The sequence below is a fragment of the Thamnophis elegans genome, chromosome 3, assembly GCF_009769535.1.
Source record: "Thamnophis elegans isolate rThaEle1 chromosome 3, rThaEle1.pri, whole genome shotgun sequence".
Classification (NCBI taxonomy): Eukaryota; Metazoa; Chordata; class Lepidosauria; order Squamata; family Colubridae; genus Thamnophis; species Thamnophis elegans.
Genome location: NC_045543.1, coordinates 102,084,938 through 102,105,713, shown reverse-complemented (window position 1 = coordinate 102,105,713; position 20,776 = coordinate 102,084,938). Strand labels below are relative to the sequence as shown.

Sequence of the window (20,776 nt, the reverse complement as noted above, 5' to 3'; positions counted from 1 at the left end):
TTGGCAGAATGTGTTTTTTCTACCATCCACAGAATCCAATCCAAAAATGACATCATCATTCATCACCATTACCTCAGACAATAAACATTCTTTCCAATTTAAACATTAATTACAATCTGTTTTCAATTTATTATTTTCCATTTAAATATAAATTATGGATATAGAACATCATCTGAATAATTTCTAAATGTAGATTCTTTAAGAAGATATAGTTCAGGCTAGCAAAACCATCAAATAATTTTGCCATTAGTGCTTCTAATATTAATATTTTATAATAATATATATTCATAGAGGAACAAAAACATGGGATTCTGATCTTAAACATTCAAAATGAATTACCTACTTCAGAATAAATACATTTTGGAAATAGGAGTAAAGCAATTAAAATATATTTAAAAAGGAATCATTAATGTAATGATTCCCTCTTCAAAAAACAAAAACAAAGAAATGCACCCCAGATTGAAGAAATATATTGTTCCTGTACTTTGACAAAGGACATCTGTATCTAATTTCCTACATACACACAGTATGTATGTAGTGTACACACATACACACATCTTCATGAAATAAAATTTTAAGTAATTCTTATCCTAACTTAATATGTAGCCTAGAACTTTATCTCTATTTAGAATTCAATGTTACAACTTTAGAATCATATGGTTCCAAGTAATGCTGAGATAAAGAAACTAGCCTATTTTGAGGGGGAAAATATAGAATATTTCTTTATTGGAACAAATCTTGTAAAATTCTAGTACAGCAAATGTAGTGGTGTTTTGTGAATAACCTAGAAAATGAATAGATTCGTGTAAATATTACAAAAGCTAAGCATTAAAATCAATTTCATTGGTTTAGTACAGCTGTGTTCTGATCTCCGCACTGGAAATATAAAATAATTGTCTGTGATATCATAAAGATTGTAAAACACAGTTCAAAACCCTCACCTATCTCATTTTCTTATTTATTTTCTGTATTATCAATTCAGGACACTAATAACAACACATAGAGGTAGCTAGTTTTTTTATTGGAGTAAAGGTGTGTATATTATAATTATTGGTCTAAATTATACATACCCCATCATAAGCAGTGGGAAATCAACTCACCTGTGCAAGTTGTATCATCTTCCTATTTTTGTGAAAGAAAGACTTTGCATTCAGAAGAAAGACTAGTCAAATCTTAAGTCTGATTGGCTTGCTCTATTTCTTTATATTTCTATTCTTGTTCCTTAAACTCAGAATCGGATTAGGCTATTTAATTCCCGAGATTATTAAGAATGGCCTAACTTTAATCAGCCTACAAATACCTGCTGTCTTTTTCCCCTCACGTGTATAGACAGATTCAAAACAGAATAAATGTTCTTCTTGTATTGTTTGAGAATTAATCAAATATAATTTTTCAGACATTAAAAAAGACTGAATATTAAGCAGCAGCAAATTCATACTTGACTGCTATTGTGTAGGTTTTTTGCCTATCATAGTGGGACATCCATGGTGTTTACCCATTTTGACCTATCCATGGGGTGGTGTGGTGATGAAAAGTCTGGATGGGATCTACAGCCAACATGATTTAGCTCTGGCAGATTGTGTCATCTGCCATTTTAACCTTTTTAACCACCTAATGGACATTCCTGCCTTGGTATAACAGAAGGAAAACAACCACCACTACCAGGAAATATTTAAGGCTGGGAAGAAGTTTCACTGAATTTAATGGGGCTTCCTTTCCAGTAATCATGTATAATTTTTTTCGGCCAAGGATTGCTCTTGTGATATTGTGACTGTGACAGTACAACAATTTAAAGGACCATGGCTCAAACTACAAACACTGCTTACATGTTGAAAGAATGGGACAAGTTTCACTCATGCTTTCTCAGTCTTAGGCAGGATGTCTTATCCGTTTGAAAAATGGCCTATCGACATTTTAGAAAGAATACACACAATATGATTGGGAGTACAAATGTTGTGCAATAAGGTTAGTCTTTAACCATAATAACTGAAGGAATGGAACTAAATTGTAAAACAGCCAAACTAAATTGGAAGGGATTGTAACTACTTTTTATGAGTATGGATAAACTATGTGATAGTTAGGTAAAGTAAAGGTTCCCCTCGCACATATGTGCTAGTCGTTCCTGAGTCTAGGGTGCGGTGCTCATCTCCATTTCAAAGCCGAAGAGCCAGCGCTGTCCAAAGACGTCTCTGTGGTCATGTGGCCAGCATGACTAAATGCCAAAGGTGCACAGAACACTGTTACCTTCCCACCAAAGTGATCCCTATTTTTCTACTTGCATTTTTACACGCTTTCGAACTGCTAGATTGGCAGAAGCTGGGACAAGTAATGGGAGCTCACTCCATTACGCGGTGCTATGGATTTGAACCACCGAACTTCCGACCTTTCTGATTGAGAAGCTCAGTATCTTAGCCACTGACCCAACGTGGTCCCATTAAGGGGTTTTAAATGGACTATCTGGAAACATCTGGGCCTGTTCAGCCTAACACAGGAGGTCGTTTGATTGGAATTGTATCCAGACTACTTGAAAAAAAAAAGACAGCTCAGCTCTCCCATGGGAAAGGTAGGAAAGTCCCAAATTGGCAATCAAAAAAGAAACAGAAATAGAAATAACCGCTGGCTATACTCTCCAGTTTCTCAAAAAGACGACATCTCTGTTACCCAGTGACAAAAGGTAATGATACCTCCAGCAGTCATGGTTAAGCCACATTTCCATTTTTTCTCCCGAGTTCCACAGAGAGCATCCTTTATCTTGCAGTTCAAAAAGGAAACCAGGTTCATAGCTGCTGGTTAAATTTGGGTTGTGCCATTTGTTCTACTTCCTGCACTTTTCTTGTTTCAGTGTTAGTCCGCAATACATTTAACTTCAATTTGATATAATTGGACTAGAGGTATTGAGTGAAGAAAATGCAGGGAACAACTTTGTTAGTGAACTCTCTACGGAGGCAAAATCTTTTTAATAGATGTCACACAGCTGAAGGGTTTAGAAAGACTTTATTAAAGAGCTCCAGGGGACAAAAAAGCCAAAAGTCAGCTTGCTAATTCCAAACTTCTCTCAATTTAAACAGTTAATAATATTAATGTAATATTGATGACACATTTAGAACAATTCTTAATCTGGTATGTTGGAAAAATGTAGGAACCTGCTTAATGCAAATATATCCAGAAATCCAAAATTATAACTTTATGATTTAGTAACGCAAATGGTAACACTGTGCAAAACACAGCAAGCTTCTTACAAGAATGAGATTTTAGTTCGCATTGGTAATGCAATGTCTATTCTTCTAATAGGATTTTTACAATTTTGTTTTAAGAATTGCATAGTACATTAGTAAGAATATTATACTGATACTATATTTACAATTTTGCAGCGTTTAATGAACTAATGATAAAATGCTACTTAATATTTTATACTAGGCATAAGAAATCATTTCAGGTATGCAATTTTATGAGCCTCCTCCCCTCAAAAAATCATGTGAGCTTGGGTAACAATGTAGAGATTTTGTAAGATTTGGTTTATGAGATTTTTTGACACTTCTCATTTAAAATTTTAACTGCATTAAAAAAAAACTTTTGTAGGTCAACGGTTCTAATCAGGCTATCATAGGTACTATATGTACAGTGCTTGCTTGGAAAACACCCAGCTTATTTCCTAATAAAATAAGCTTTTATGAGCCTATTTATCAATAAACTAGGCAACGTTTGATAAAATTTGTCAAAAGAACTGTTAAGTATAAATATTACAGGGAATAATTACAGGAGTGTGGGGAATGAAAGAATTGAAAATCTAAAATTACTACTATAATTATATTAAGTTTAATTTTATCTTAAAAGATGCAGTTATAATGTAATGCAAATATTAGCTTGCTGAATTTAAAGATTAGCATTCATTCCAATCCAGTGTTTTATCAGCTGATGAGCGATGGCCTGATGTGGTGGCACAAAAATATTTTGGTTCTTTTTGTTGAGGATCTCTATTATCTGAAATGTAAAAATAAATAAATAAATATCAGAACAAGAAACTCACCTTACACAGTAATTGAAAATCAGTAGTTAAGATCAATGACCAACTGTTTTTGATAGAAGACATTGGGCAAACCTCATATCTGCTCATTACTTCTTATATAAGTAGTGCTTACTATTTCTGGAATGATCTACTCCCTTTTTTATTTCAAAAATTGGTGAAGGGAAAGCCACACACTAAAAGCATCGGTTCCTTTAAAAAAAAATCAATGTAATATTATTTCAAAATATGTTTCTACAAGTTAAGTTTCAAAAAAACAATGTATATCTGCTAATAATTCTTCACCCTGAAAAATTAAAAATGAACAGATGGAAAGCATCCATTAAAACCAGAGAATGTTACTTGATCACTCTGCCAGGTCAACAAATTCAGTAACGAAGAAAACAACTAAAGCGAAATATGAAGGAAAAACATGGGAGACAATCACTTTATGAAATAATTGTTTTAGCGGTATTTTATCTCATCACCAACAGCCAAAATATTTTATGGAAATAGAACTTGTCCTAATAAAAATGGTCACCTCATTTATCTGATATCTCCAAGGAGACAATATTGTAAAACTGAATCAGGAAGATCATTACGCTTGGAGTGAAAGCCATGTATTTCTAATAGTCTTCAATGAAATGTACCTACTGGCAAGATCTATGGGCTCAACAGAGAAACAATTGCTTGTATCAATTCTTTGACCAACATATAATTTTCAATTTCAGTGTAATCACTGTACAATAAGGAGAGTAAGAAGTTTAATTTGTTTGAGTGAAAAAGCACATCCATATTGTATGCCCTAACCAATGCATTCTGAGGACAATCAATAAGAAAAGGAAATTAAATTGAACTTTACCTGTTCTCTACTGAACCAGCGGGCATCTTCTATTTCAATGTTGTCAACTTTAATTTCGGTAGACACTGCAGCTGCTATGCATCCAATCATTAGGGAGGAGGGCATTGGCCATGGCTGACAAGAGACATACTCAACACGGCCCACTTTAACTCCACTTTCCTCTTCTACTTCCCTTCGAACAGCATTTTCAATTGTCTCACCTAATCAAAGAAAAAATAGAACAGTTAATTGACAAAGCTAAATGCAAAGATTGTACCTTGTGCTTTAAAGTACTCCAAATGATATGAAACTTTCTTGAGCAATCATTTGTGGATATTCAAACATCAGAGCATAAACTATTTTCAACAGAAAAATTAATTGTCCAAAAGCAAAGGCATGTCAAAGCAATGTATGCTAATAATTTCAAAAGATGTAAACTGATTGCACATCTTTGGTCCCCTCCCTGCCAGTGCGTTTACCAATGAGCGTATTTTCAAGTCTAATTAAATTATTTCCATATTCCCCCCCAATAGTTTTACTGTACATTGGTAACTCATATCCAGCAAGATAAAGAAACTGAATCCACACAGCTCATGGGATCCACTGAAAATGAGAGTAACAGGCCATGTCTAGGAAGGGGAGGGAATACTTGCAACAACAAATGTCTTGCAGCACCTTAAGGTTTGGAATAAGTTTTAATAATTTAAATTTCTAAAGAACAGACCTGTATTGGAAAAAGTTGTGCAAAACTCGTATTAATGGAAATTGTAATTTTTATGCTAATCTTAATTAAAGGCTGCAATGAGCTTTCAATTACTTGTTTGGCTTTATAGATTTTAAACCTCATTTTTAATCATCTGAACATCATTTTTCAAGAGTTGACCCTTGGGATCTTTGCATTTTAAAGCACGTTGACAGCTCCAGTTCAAATAAAGAAAGGAGGACTTGCAAACTGCTCTGAGAATAACAGCTATAGATTGTAATTATGCAAATATTTTAATATTTCTTTAATTTTTAGCTCAGTGCATCTATTAAGTTCAAACTAATGAAATGCTTTTAGATACACATGGACCTCCATTAACGGTACTTTTAATATATAGCAGAACTGAACAATCTTTTTCATGCTGAGAACCAGACTATCCTACTAAATGATAGACATATCATACAGTCAAAAATTGATATAGCTGAAGGAGGGCAGGGAATCATTTAAATCTAAAAAAAAAAAAATCAAAACATTCAAATAAAAAAGAACACCAACAGTAGTAGAGTACTTAAAATGGCATTTTGCAATTGAATTCTGACAGCATGCTATGAAGTTTAATAACATTATATGGGGAGGACTCTGGAGGCTGCATACACTGATATATGAGAAAAACAATCTAGCAATCACAGGATTTTTCTTGAGGTCGATGTTTCCTACACATTCCACACACACACACATACACACACACACACACACACACACACACACACACACACCCTGGTAACTAATAATCCTGGTCCAGTAACTGTCAAAAGCAATGCTTACTGCTGGGTACCCTTATGTCCCTCAAGAGCAATGAATGTATTATTCCATAACCATCTCTCAATGGACCCAAATAGAAGAGAATAGAATTCTTTATTGGCCAAGTGTGATTGGTCACACAAGGAATTTGTCTTTGCTGTATATGCTCTCAGTGTACATAAAAGAAAAGATACATTCATCAGGAATCATAAGGTACAACACTTAATGATAGTCATACCGTACAAATAAGCAATTAAATCATACTAGGAAACAATCAATATAAATCGTAATGATACAAGCAACAAAGTTACAGTCATAAGTGGGAGGAGATGGGTAATAGGAACGATGAGAAGATTAATAGTAATAGTAATGCAGACTTAGTAAATAGCACCATATACGCCTTATATGTCTTTTCTAAGCATCTGTGCATGTCTCTTCAGCCAAATAATAAATATTTTAGGGAAGAGCTGAAAGCTCTATACATGATCCCGTTACGAATAGTTCACCTCGCTCCCCCCACATCTGTAAGCAGATATTCTGATCTGTATTTGGATTGAAACAGGACTGTTTTGTTCCAAAAATGAACTGAAGCACAGTAGTTCAAGGTTAAGGCAGGGGCAAATTAAGAGGAAGAAAAGGGCACAGTAAAAGGGTTTTCCTGGCCAAGAAAATGTGCTGAGAAGATAGGAGCAGTAGGGTACACTGCATGAAAAGCAGGAACTGAGGGCAAGTGGGCAAGGATAGAGAAAATCACTCTGGTGCAGGCAAGAAAATGGGATATTCTGCTTTTTTTTTGGGGGGGGGGGTGTTCTTTATTACTATCAGAAAGGGTGAGGCAGAGAATCCAGTGTATTAATAGAGAATTACAAGAGGTGAGGGAGAACCATTAGGGAAGGTGTTGGGAAGACTAAGCATGGGATGTCCAGGAGATATGGTTGGGAAAATTGAGGGATCCTTCTTGCCCTGCAAAAATTACTGTGATATGTCACAAATTAATATGTTGATACTTTTCAGATTAAACCCAGAATGAATAAAATATTCTGGGTTTTACTACTATCAAACTGCAGCAAATCTGAAACAGTTCAACAGATTTTCTGCATTTGTTATTTCAAGAGCAACACAAAGTGATAATAAAGCCATATAAAATCAAGGTCAGCATCATTTCTGAAATTTGTCATAGCACTGTATATTCTGACAACAATCCATAGCTAAAAAAATTTCCTGACATTTTTCATCATTAAATCTACCAAAAGAAATACTGGGGTATTTGGAAGTACTTGTCTGCTAATGAATACCATATTCAAACAACAACAATAACAACAAAACCTCCCTAAAATTCCAGTCTAATCTACTGTACTAAAGCATTTTTCTCAAACTTGTAGAGTTCTGAAAGTTGAATTACATATATATTAAAGTGGCTAATATTTTTTTTAAAAAACACTGCAGTAAAAGATATTAGTGACCCATATTCTTCAACTCTCAACTGGCTAAATAAATAAATAAATAATTCATGCCCATCAAACATATTTTGGTCTTATTCAAACTTATAAAGCTGCTAGACATAAAAGAGTCATATATTTTCAAATTGCTTTGCTGTCTTACCTATCCTCAAGTCCTATTCAGTGAGCTATTTTGACTCCTCTGATAAATCTATTCAAGGCACAATTAAATATGATTTCTGTTTTTGTGCATTCTGCATGAAAGAATGTTAATTGCCTTCCCTGCAAACCAATTTTATTCATTTTTATTTGAATCTGCATATGACAAAACTTCTGCCACACTGTTCTTGTATTATCCCCAAGAGATCCAAATCTTGCTTCCCAATTAGAACCAGATACTATCAATACGGAGAAATATTTCTTATTTATTCCTCTGCAGGGAATACGAGAAAAATTGCCAAGAAAGCTGCTGTGAAGTTGTTCAGTGGCTGAACTTGAATAATATAATGAAAAGCTTAAAAACATTTTCAAAGGATTTCTCAAATACAATGTCTACCTTAAAATTTGAGGTTTCAATAGCAAGAGAGGATGACATACTGATGTACAAGTTCCTTAGTCAATCTACCTGAATTGACAAATGGTATTTGACAATTGATGTTGTCTCTAAAAAGCTGCCTTTGCTCTAAGCTGCATTGGGATACACCATCAGCTAATTAGCAGATGACCACAAATTTGACTAAACTCAGATTTTTTAGCAATCTCTGTTCAAATTACTAGCGATCCCAACCATGCTCATATAATTAATGCACAAACATTAGCTCCCTATTTCCCAATTGTAATTTATAGTGCTTGCATTTCATTTCACCCTGTATCCTTCTAACTTGAATTTTTGAATTTCTAACTTGAAAGGAAGTACTGAAGACTGACCCAGATTCTAGTCCACCCACAACCATATGGGTAACTGGTGGCCAGTCATCTTCCTTAGCCAAGGTATCTCAGAGAATTGTCACTCTGTGAAATGAAGACTATGTATGTTACATTGAGTTCCTGAATGAAGGTAAAAAAGGAATCCCTACGGGTTTTACTCTGCTATTCATAGCTGACTTTAGTGGGAGGTTCTTATCTGTTTCTTTAAGACATTGAGCCAGCAATGTCCAAAGACATTTCCACAGCATTGGCTAGCATGACATCACGTCATAGTGCAAATGTACGGTGAAACCCCGAACCATTGTTACTTTCCCATTAAAGTGGTAACTATTTAACTACTTGTATATACATGCCTTTGAACTGCTAGGTTGGCAGAGACTGAGGGAAGTGAGGGGGATCTCATTTGACCATGTGGTGGCAGGATTCGAACCACTAAAGTATAGACCTTTCCAGTGTCTTTTAAGCCCCTGAACCTCTGTGCCTGAATGAAAGTACGATGCATGCATGCATGCATGCATGCGTACGTACGTACGTACGTACATACATATACATATACATATACATACATATATATATATATACATATATATATATATACATATATATATAGGGACAAAGTATATTTCGTATGTCTGTCTGTCTGTCTGTCTGTCTGCCTGCCTGCCTACCTACCTACCTACCTACCTATCATATATGTGACTGGAATTTCACTCATTTCAGGAACAGAAATAGTAACATGCTTTTACCAAAAAGGTGCTATTTAGAAATCAATACTGTGTCCCTGTCTTTCCCTCCCCCACCCTCACAAAAAAGCAGCAAAAAAGTTTTAAAACAGTATACATATAAAGAAAACTTACCAGGCTCTATAAATCCAGCAAGGCAAGTGAACATGCCTGGGGGAAATCTTTTTTTTCTTCCCAAAAGGCAATGGTTGCCTTCTGGATGAATGACTTGCATTATTACTACAGGATCTGAAACAGAAATTAAGGAGAGGCATAAATATTTAAATCCCTTTTACAAAAAGCAGCGAGAAGCATAAGCCTACCCATTCTTATTTAGCATTGCTATCTCCTTTCACTGCTTGAAACCCAGTTTTCACAAGAAGCCCTGTAGCTAGGCAAACTTACTGCAGGATTTTTTTTTTAAATCATGTTTTTTTCAACATTGATGCCTTCTGGGGACCTAGGCCAAAAACAAGATTCAGGAGGTAAATTGTCTGAGCTACTGCATGATTTTGATAAAAACACTGGAAAAAGTGACCCAGTTATATATATCAGCAATTTAATCAGCAGTACTTTTTGCTTTCTGCACCTTCTAGTTATTGATGAATGGTTTGGTGATAATGTTTTGATTTCCAAATGCAATGTTTAAAGGACAATAAGACTTAGTTAGTGAATTGTAATTTGTAATTTTCCCTTAATTATAATTTTAAACAGACCAGTCTCTGGACATTAAATATTGAAGCAAAAAGGCAACATGTAAAAGTTCTGTTAATAATAATAAGAAAATAATGGAAAAACATGACAACCTGATTGTTTCTACGGACAGAAACCCAACAGATTTGGTAGAATCCAAAAACAACTGGGTGCAAACACCCAGAAATCAGAGATGCTGCACTTCTATTACTGTAACTCTTTCAGGAATATTATTTTCTAAAACATGCTAAATATAACAGCTCTGCATTGTATGATAATTTTTTTTCTCCTTGGTTCTTCCCATTCTGTATTGGCCCTACTTTTTCATCTCTTCTTCTGACAATACCTGCATTTGCTACATTGTCCTGTCTCTTTTGTCAGGTTTTGAAATTTTCATTCGGAAAGATGTCCTTCAAATTTTTAAAAAAAGAGATTGAAAGAGATTTCAACCAGTGATCCCTACATAGATCATTCCTTTTGTCTACTCTTTCTTCTGCCTATCTGTAGGATTTGCGAGTGGGGTAAAAGAAAACAGACAAAAAGTATGGCAAAAATGTGATGTAAGATATGATGGTTACTGTGTCTCAGATCTTGCATTTTTAATGATTTTATTAAAGTATATGCAACCCAGTTCCTTCATACTTTCATATTCAATAGTCTTGTTTCATTCTTCCTCTCCCCCCATTTTGTTGGCTTCTCATCTTATCCTCTCAAAATGACAGATATGACAATCCCATTAGGTAAATATGCTTCAAAGACTGATGACCTGTGGCAAATTTATATGCTGCAATGTATTGAGCAGAAGTTTCAAATTTTGCTGACTACTTATTTTGGTAAAGAAATTTTACTGGAATTACCAATTGTTGGCTCAGCATATCTCATCCTGATCACATTTTTTCTTTTTTAGTTATCCGAATATATAATAATATTTACTCCTACTTTCAACTAACTTGTAGGAAATGTAGATAATGTGCATCAACCAAAATCCAAAAGGAAAAAAAAAGATAAGAAACACATCTATAATACACTTTGAGAATGAGGTGAAGTCAACAAAAAATAAACAGAAAATTAATAGTAAGCAGCTATGTAAAAGTAATCTAAATAAAAATATAAATGCATCTTTTAAATACTTGCAAATAGATATATAAGAATGAAAACAAGCAAGGATATATAGTATATAGTGGAATAATTATTTAAATACTTTAAACTCGGTTATATCTGAAGGAGAAGGAATGCAAGATCTCAAGAGAGAACATAGTGGTAAAATTTACTCAGAATAGTAAGTCAGATGTACTGTATTGGTTTGTCATCAGCATCCATAGAAAAGGTGGGAAGAGGAATAAAAATTGGCAAGGAAGCTGTACTGAAATGTAAGCTGGTCCCTTGTGTATATGCATCACACACACGTTTCTTTAGCTTGCCTTTTTTGACCTTATCCTCCGCCTGCAGATCCCACTGTGCCTTGTACTCTCAAATGAGTCCTTTTTTATAATTATGTATCCAAACACATCTTAAAAAGGTTCGCTTTTAGACATCTAAATGCTTGATCTTACATTTAGTCCATCCATAACCCAGGACACCTTGTAAGGTGAGGCAACCTTGTAATGCCGAGATCTTTGCAAGCACAAAGCAGTCTTGTTTTTCAACTCTAGAGTAGGAAAACATTGCAGAGTATTTTTATGATGGCAGGAGGGCTGAAGTGAAATATGAGCATCAGTCAGTGGTGGGATATGACCGTACGCCCCGGTATGGGTGTACCGGTGCCTGCTGGGAACACCAGGTATTGTTCCGGTACGGTGCTCTGAAGGGCACACCTGCCCACCCTCCTTAGTTGTATTTGAGCTTTTTGGGCTTCCGTGCATGGAGCGTACGGCGCCTTCGTGATGCTCCGCTGAACATCTGGAGAATCGTGGGCAGTAAGTATGCATGAGTGCACTGCGCGTGTACTGCACACGTTCATGTGGTGGACGCCCGGTCCCGTTGCACTGTACCAGTTGCAACAGGATCCGGAACTCACCACTAGCATCAGTGTAGTTTATTAACTATAGGCTACATCAGCTAACAAACTTAGCTTATCCATATGTATATATAGTACTAATAAAAAGGGAGAATCTAATTTTAATGATGTTTATTGCCTTATTTTTGTATTTGCAAATATTTATGGAAAATGTACAAAAACTATATATTTTGTAGCCTGTTTAATTTAAATGAAAGAATGAGTTTTTCAAAAAATAAAGGAATCTTAGAATTGGAAGGTTTCAATGGCATGGTTTTTAATAGTATAGTAAAGTTAATGTTTTTAGAAATCATATTTAAGAAGTGCCATATTTAATGTATGAAAGAAATATAAACTCAAGTTTTTCCCAAACATTTATTAACCTGAACCAAAGAAGCATTCTTTAGAAGAAAAATGGCTAATATATTAAGATTGATAAACACAGAATAGAAAGACTGAGAACTTAAGACGAGAGAGTGGAGTCAAGAGAGTAATTGACTGGAGAAGGAAATTGTTTTCAGTGTTTTTTATCTACACAGTTAAAAGAAAGGTGTAATATGGATAAAAAGACAATTAGAAAAATATAAATGAAATAAATTTGGCTATCCACAAATGATGAACATATAATAGCAAAAATGTATAATTTTTTGTTAAGATTTGAAACAGAAGAAGAAATTAAAGATTTCATGATAAAATGGTATTAATTTTGGTTATAATACAGAGGTAGACACTAGGTAGGGAATGTAAGTAACCAATATTAAATTTACAATGTGTCATAACTTAGGAAAAAAATATAAAATGATTTATCATTTGTGTATGACACCAGATAAATTATCAAAAATGTATAAAGGCAATGTTGATTATATGAAAAACACAGAAAATGTTTTATGCATGGTGGACTTGTGAGAAAGCTAAGAAATTTTGAATACAAATTAACACATTGATGCAAAGGGTTTATCTATTAATAATAATAATAATAATAAAATTAAAGATTAATATTGTAAATCAACCAGAACTCTTTGTTGACACTTCCGACAAAGCTTAACAAAAACAGAAGTAGTCACATTCCACTTCAGAAATAGGTACACAAATTATCAGCTTTCAATGAAGTTCTAGAATTGTATTTTACAACATAATCCTTCTCCGAAGTACCTGGGGATAACATTGGACAGATCACTAACCTTCTGGTAACATCTGGAAATTTTTTTTATAAAAATTGAAAAGCCACAACAATTTACTGAACAGACTGGCTGAAACATCCTGGGGTGCTAATGCTAACACACTATGAACAACAACAATGGCTTTGGTTTATTCCACAGCTGAATATTGTGCCAACATGTGACTTAATAGCACCCACACCCAAATGATTGATGTCCAACTCCACGGATAACATGTATCATTTCTGCACATTGCATCCCACTCCTTAGCAAAACCTTCCACCCCACATTAGAAGACTGTTGGAGCTGCCACCAGACTCCGACAGCGAGGGGCCTTATGAGTCGGCTCTGGAGGATGTGGAGGACCCTGGACAAGGTTCCGACTCCGAGCAGGGCGCAGAGAGACTGGTTGGCCACCAGGTGCCTGAGCCTTGGACCAGTGGAGAGGAGACAAGGGAGTGTGAGCCTGAGGTCAGCAGTGAGTTGTTCCTGGATGCCCGGCACCGAAGAACTAATAGGCGTCAGGAACAGTTGCGCAAGTACAGGAGGTAATTGCACTCAACTGGTGGTCATTAGGCTCCTCTCCAGACTATAAAAGGACTGCTTGTGCACACACCCCTCTTGCAGAAGTCAACGCAGGAACTAATGTCGGAGAACATTATTGTGAGCTTAGCAGGCTGGATTGCTGCCAAGCCGTATCTGTGCTGGATTGCTGCCTAAGCTTGTCTGTGCCGGTTTGCTGCCAAGGACCTGTCTGTCTGTTAATTAAATGTCGTAACTTATCTTTGGCTCAGAGTATGTGTTGGTGTGGGACGAGGGGGGTCAGAACAGAAAACAATCACTCATTTTTCTATGGCTGAACAACCAGGCCCTCCCAATTCACCAGGGCAAAGAACAGCCCATCACAAGATTGAATCCCATAGGACACTTGACATCTATCCGGTTTAACCCGTCTGAATGCCCGGTAATTTCTTGTGACCTGATCATTAGTTATCCCTCAACCAAACTATCTGATTTTGACCTGCCTTGCTTTGTCTGATCGAAACTGAAGAGAATTAAGTGTGATACTGGAAAAAGTGTCTCTGCCCTGTATTAGTGGGGATGGAAAGATTCCCCTTGTTGTGATTGTGTGTTTATATGAAAACTATTGAACATATTATGCAAGTTTGTCCACGATGTATGACTTCCAGTTCCCCAAAAGATCTGCATGAAGTAATGCCAGAGGCAATTGAATCGGACATCCGGTTATAAGGCCACTACCATACCCTTGTAGAAATGTTACTTATACGGTCATAAATATGAGTCAGTTGCCAAGCATCTGAATTTTAAACATATGACCATGGGGATGCCGTAAAGGTTGTAAGTGTGAAAAACGATCATACTTCACTTTTGTCAGTGATGTTGTAACTTCGAACGGTCATTAAACAAACTGTTGTAAGTCAAGGGCTACCTGTAATTATGTGGACAGTGTATATATGTTTACTTCTCTTCTGTCATGTTCTCATCATACACTAAATAATAATGGAAGTGTTTTTAAAACATAAAAAGCCAGGCTTTCACATGGTTGTTCTACCTTCTGACTATTCATTTTTCTCCCATTACTAACCTGCAGCTCGGTTATGCCATACATACTGCTGCAATTTTTAGTTTAATGCATGAGTTCAGAGACAAATCAGAATTCATATTGCTACATATTACTCTGATTTTTCTTACTGCCATTAGCAAAGAAATAGCAACATGCTAGCGATTTTCTTACCAACTCTTGGGAAGCATGTATTATGAATCCCCTGGTGGCTGGGGCAGTCTTCTTTTAAGCACAATTTCCTGTAGCCTCCATCTTCTAATTTAGTTGCACTGCCACATGTTGGGCAAAATTGATAGCGGTTATCCCATGCTAGCACAGATCTAGCCTGGGCGATGATTCCTAAAAATGGTCATATAAAACATTCAGTCAATACAGAGCTTCTTTTCTGCAGATACCACAACACCAACCTTCCAATGTATTATTAAAACCAATGCAAAAATTAGCTTTTAACAGTTTGTTTACTGTTTGTAATATTTTTTTGTCATTACGTTTACATGTGTGATATTTGAGAACATTAAATTGGTCTAGCCCTGTGATGGCGAACCTATGGCACACATGCCACAGGTGGCAGATAGAGCTCTCTCTGCGGGCATGCACGCCGTTGCCCCAGCTCAGCTCCACTGCACATGTGTGCGCACCTCCCACATGCCAGGTGGTTTTGGGGTCCCTGCCGCATATGGACGGGGCACATGTGGTTGATGTATGCACATGTGCAGGGAGTCACAAGCACATCCATTGGAATCATGCGTGCATGTGGGGGGGGAGGGAGGCTTGCCAGTGCGCATGTGTGCATTCGCAGAGCACACTGGAGGTGGGGTTCGCACACACACTGAATTATGGGTGTGCATGTGCACGCACGCTTTCGGCATGTGCACTTTCGGCACGCGACAACAAAAAGATTAGCCATCACTGGTCTAGCCCTTAAATAATAGCATGCTAAAAGTTATCAATAGAAATGTAACCAGAGCAATTCTCTGACATCCAGCTATTAACAAAAACATAATCCTAAACCATAATAAAAAAATAAAAGGAATTTAACGGAAAAGGAAATGAGACAAGAAAGGCAAGCCATTTCTTTAAGTAGATTATTAATGGCGCATTTGTAGACTTGCAAATACATTAGAAATTAAGACAATCTTTTACAGTAGAGTGTAATAATCACATAGAAATGACATGAGATAACATGAGCGAACACTTGCTATAGATCAGGGGTGTCAAACTCATGTTGTTACAGCGGCGTCACATGATGTATCGGGACTTTTTCCCCCTTCGCTAAACCTGGAGTGGGTGTGGCCAGTGCTTGACGCATCCAGCCCATGGGCCATGAGTTTGACAGCCCTGTTATAGATAGTTCAGCTAGAACCAACTAAGGATGTGCATCAGAATCTTTTAAATCCTAAATTAAAGCAGGAATTTTTAGATTGATATTTCCCAAAGTAAAGTAAAATACCTACAAAGTGACCCAACCTGTATTAGGAATATTACAAAAGACTTTTCTTACTTTTGCCTCACCACATAAACAGAACCTTACCGGCTTCATTTTCAGATAATTGCAACAGTCCAGGCATTGGTGGATGAAGAAAGTAACAACCTGGATGCTCTTGTAAAAAACTATCAGCTCCTGTAGCATCTATTCTGAGTGCAAACCAGGTAATTAGGCCATTCTCATCTTCTTTGCCTGTATTCAAATCTTTTGCATTTATTCTTTGAGGTTCCACTCCCATAAAAATTGTAGTGATAGTTTTTGTCTGCTCCAGATATCTCTTTATATCCTTATACAAAAATTTACAAAGCTTAACCTTTGGATACTGGAAACCACGTTCATCATCATCTGAGGTAACTAAAGGATTTAAATGTGAAAAAATGATATATATGGTTGTTGGCTCCTTTTGTTTCATGCTCAGCCACTCTGAATCTACTCTCTTCTCACTCTTCCTATCCAAAAATGTCCTGCAAAAATAATGCTCCGGTTCTTTGACTTGATAAGTGAAGAAAAATGGTTCCAATCCACCTTCCACATTAGCTAATAAATTAGCTATGTTTTTATATCCCCAAAATCTAGCAATATCCAATGCCGTTTGGTTTGAAGTATTGGTTCTGAACCTGTCACACCTTTAAAACAAAAAAAATTCAAAAAGTTACTTGGGGGTAACATTTTCAGACAGAATGTCATATGATATCTGGTAACATAAAAATATACTAATCTCATTGGTGATATAATATCAATACTGAACACAGTAAAATACACAATAGCCCAGTTAGGATTTTGAACAACCACAAGTTTTCATTGCAGAACATAAGGAACACCAAAATATATTTTTGAACAGTGATAAAACAACAGGTAGAGAAAAGGAATGGAGGATCATTAAAGAAGGCAAAAATACAACTCAGTCCTTAGAAAGTAGAAAGCATGACAAAGTAGCTGAAAATAATTTGGACAGTCTTTCAAAACTGTTGTTAGCCCTTTGAAATACGTCAGGTCAACAATTAGACATGATAAGAATTCCAGGAATTCTATTTTATTGTTATATAGGGTGTAGTATCAAAATCTTCAAAATATGCCAGTTTTTTTCACTCCATTTTATATCAAACAAAATCAAGATGCAGTTATTTTAGTTTCCTTATCACACTTTCCACTTTCCTAGGACTCAATTCTATGTAAACCCAGGTTTCACAGCACTTAGTCATGATCTTGAACAGTCACTATCTCAGTTTACTTCATACTATTGCCTATAAGTAAATAAAATGAGATGAAATCCAGTGTGCATTGCCTTGAATTCCCAGTGAAAAGGCAAAATATACATGTTTTCTTTTTCATTTTAACTGCATGTAATGTAACTTTTGCTGTGTTCATTTTAACCATGAACCTAAATGAGTGCATTGCTCTAAGCAAATAGAATAACCTCCACAGAGAAGTAATTTCAACAAGGCTGTAACTTTAGACAAGTTGAACAATATTATTTTCCTTTTTTTTTTCTCTTACCTTTTATCAAGAAGAACCTGCACAACATCAAAGTGACCATTTCTAGTCGCATACATTAGGGCCGTCCAACCATTCCTAGCAGTTTCATTGATAAGAGAAGGAGAACGATCCAGAAGTGCTGTAAGCCTGGCTTTGTTTCCATCAGCAGCAAGCTGGTGAAGCTCAGAAATCAGTTGCTTTTTTGGATTTCCTTCGCTATCTTCCATAATCTGTTGATTAAAAAGGTAATACAGGCTGAAAAACTGGATCACAGCACATTATATTGATCTGATTTCACATTTATAGGGTAACTAAATTCAAAAGACAATAGACACAGCCTATAAACAATTCAACAAAAACAAGAGGCTACAAGAAAAGTAATTAAAAGTGATTCTTCTGGAATAAAGCTTGCTGGTTAATGAACGGTAAACAAAAGTCTAACAAAAGCAGAGTTGAAAAGTACCACTTGCAGTTACCACTTCTCTTCTTGTGCAGGCTGCTTAATTTGAACTGCAGCTTTTGATTAATTCTTGGTTGCTACAGTACTTCTATCAAAGATAAATTCCTTCTATTGCCGGCTGTTAACTCTATGATCTTAGCTCTCATAGCCATAATGGCTGTTCGACGTATAACTTACTAATGCATAAATAACATACTAGGACTTCATATTTCACGCTTAATCGGGTGCAATAAAAACATTATCGCTACTTCTCCGTGACTCACATTGAAAACATTTTTTTCCTCAGCACATTGAAACATCAAAATGCTTTATTCTCCCTTACAAGAATAACAGATATATTATTGAGATCAGGATGTATTGTTTTTGAAATTCCTTAGATTTTAACACATCTAGTATTGGAATAAATTGAATAGCATACAAAGTGATTTGATAGGATCTGCTTGATGTAAGGCTAATGCTTCTTAAGCATTAGTGATAGAATCAGTTTTGTTTGGTGGTTAAGGTACTAGACTAGGAACAAGGAGTTCTTTAGTTCAAATCCTGTTTTAGCCATGGATGCCAAGCAGGTGACTTTGAGCTAATCATTCACTCACTCTAAGTCCTAAACAAGCAGTGACAAAACAATTCCAAAATCCTTGCTAAGCCACTAGGATACAAAACTGATTCAAAGGCACTTTCCCCACCTCAACAACCTTACATTTTATGTCTGAAAATACACAGCAGAAGGACTCAGTCCTCAAACAAATGAGGGCCTTATTTCATAGGCACCAGGCATCTAGTGAGTTTATTTGCCAGGCAGGGAGTCAAATTGGGATTAAAAAACTCAACTTCAAATGTTCTTGGCTACAACTGCAGTTGCTTCCAAGCCTTACATCCTTAAGATTTCCTCGTGGCCTCCCATCCCAGTTCGATCCTTAGTTTTTCCAGGTCAAACGAGGGTCTACAGCCCATTTCCAGTCCGGAAAGTGAAACTTGTATATCAGCCCGATATTTGTACATTTCCTGTCTGAAACAATACTGGATTTCTCTTTGTAACTTTAAGAAGCTTTCCCTTCGTTTCTCCATCCATCGCAAGAAACTGGGAAATGGACGCCTGGTAAAGGCTTTTGCTGGCAGGCTCAGGCTTGGGTTCCTTTCAACGGACGATGAAGAGGATATGAGGAACTAGGAGTAAGGGGAATGTGGTTAAGTCCAGCCCAAGGGAGATAAAATTTTCATTACCTCCATTCCGCTGCGATTACCTCCACGGGGTTTTTCCGGAGACGTCTCCAGCGTCAAGCGTTGCATTTTGGGAATTGTAGTTTCTTGCTCAGAGGAAAGCAGTTCAGCAGTATTTTAAATAGTTCTCTTTCATACTCGCTCGCACACTGACGCTTTTAGTGTATTTGGCAATAAAGTATAAAATAAAATAAAATATAAAATAAAAATAATAATAGACTTTATTTAAAGAGTTGTCCTCGGACAACGTTCCTTACTGTTTTAAGTCTAGACACCTTTCTCTAACAGCCTCCGATATCTTGGTAGGTTGTATTTCTATGGAAGCATTCATCGAATGGACGGCAAACTCTTGAATTTATTTTGGGCGATTTAACGAAAGATATGCTGAGGCTGAAATGCTTTCCTAATGAATCCACTGAGATGTATTAGTAGGAAGACAAGCAGATTAAACAGAATTGTTGTGGCATGCTGTCTTCATAAAAATTTGCGTATTTTCAAAAAGAAAAGTCTCAAGTTTATTGAAAATAATGGAAACAAACAAACAAACACGCACAGAGATTTTTTTTTGCTAAACCTTTTGTTGTGTATTGGCTTCCAGAAGCAATTGAAAACTTCAATTAATTCATCAGGGATCTTTTTTTTCCCTCCAAAAAGTGAAAATCCCATTTTTCCTGTTTGCCATGTGCAGATTATGACCGATTTGAATTAATCTTAATTTAGATTACTTTATTAACTTTTAATAAGTCTACTTTGAATCTGATAATTTTGGAAAGCTTGCTCTCTGATCTTATATTTGGGATACAGTGAAAAGGATTTCAATGCATCCAAATTATAGAATTATTTTCATTACTGGTTTTTTATTATTTTAAGAGAAGTGTGATTTATTCAAGGCTGGGAAAAAATGGATGCTGACTGCCAATGAAAGGTATGATTTTGTTCCCTTCAAATATATGAATACTATAGGAAGTCTGCCCCCCCCCCCCCCATTAAAATATTCTTTGTTCTTAATATTAAAAGTGGCAGGATAGAATATTTCCCCAAAGGAGCAATAAAGAAACATTTTCTTAAAGGCAGAAAACAGCCTCAGTCTTCCTCCTATAGGAAATAGCCTCTAGCAGATGCCTGAAATCCTTAGCGGTGGATATTTTGTGCTCATTAAGAAATCCAAGTCAGCCTATTCATAAATAAAAAAAACCTTCAGCCCAGTTCACTGAAAGTTGATGGGATTAAGAATTAACATTCCTCCAAAGACAGGACATGATATATAGG

General features: G+C 36.0%; 1 protein-coding gene across 3 annotated transcripts; it reads right to left on the bottom strand.

Moving 5' to 3' along the window:
• Positions 1-2,975: 2,975 nt before the first annotated feature.
• On the bottom strand, positions 2,976-19,567 carry NUDT12 (nudix hydrolase 12). 3 transcript variants are annotated; one of them, XM_032214409.1, is made up of 7 exons: positions 19,511-19,567; positions 17,851-18,059; positions 16,399-16,979; positions 15,039-15,206; positions 9,572-9,685; positions 4,866-5,065; positions 2,976-3,981 (listed from the first exon to the last, which is right to left on the bottom strand). In XM_032214409.1, the coding sequence occupies exons 1-7, from the start codon at positions 19,514-19,516 to the stop codon at positions 3,874-3,876; spliced, it is 1,386 nt and encodes a 461-aa protein (XP_032070300.1). In that variant the 5' UTR covers positions 19,517-19,567; the 3' UTR covers positions 2,976-3,873. The 3 variants fall into 3 exon arrangements, with proteins under 3 accessions (XP_032070300.1, XP_032070302.1, XP_032070301.1); XM_032214411.1 differs by lacking the exon at positions 19,511-19,567 and adding an exon at positions 19,118-19,504; XM_032214410.1 differs by lacking the exon at positions 19,511-19,567 and adding an exon at positions 19,162-19,504.
• Between the last annotated feature and the right edge of the window lie 1,209 nt (positions 19,568-20,776).

Excerpts from the sequence above, each read along its gene's own strand:
- NUDT12 (XM_032214409.1), bottom strand. Across the intron at positions 16,980-17,850 it reads CAGGTTCTTCTTGATAAAAG|GTGTGACAGGTTCAGAACCA; the intron begins GTAAGAGAAAAA and ends TTTGTTTTAAAG. Across the intron at positions 3,982-4,865 it reads GCTGGTTCAGTAGAGAACAG|ATAATAGAGATCCTCAACAA; the intron begins GTAAAGTTCAAT and ends TTTACATTTCAG.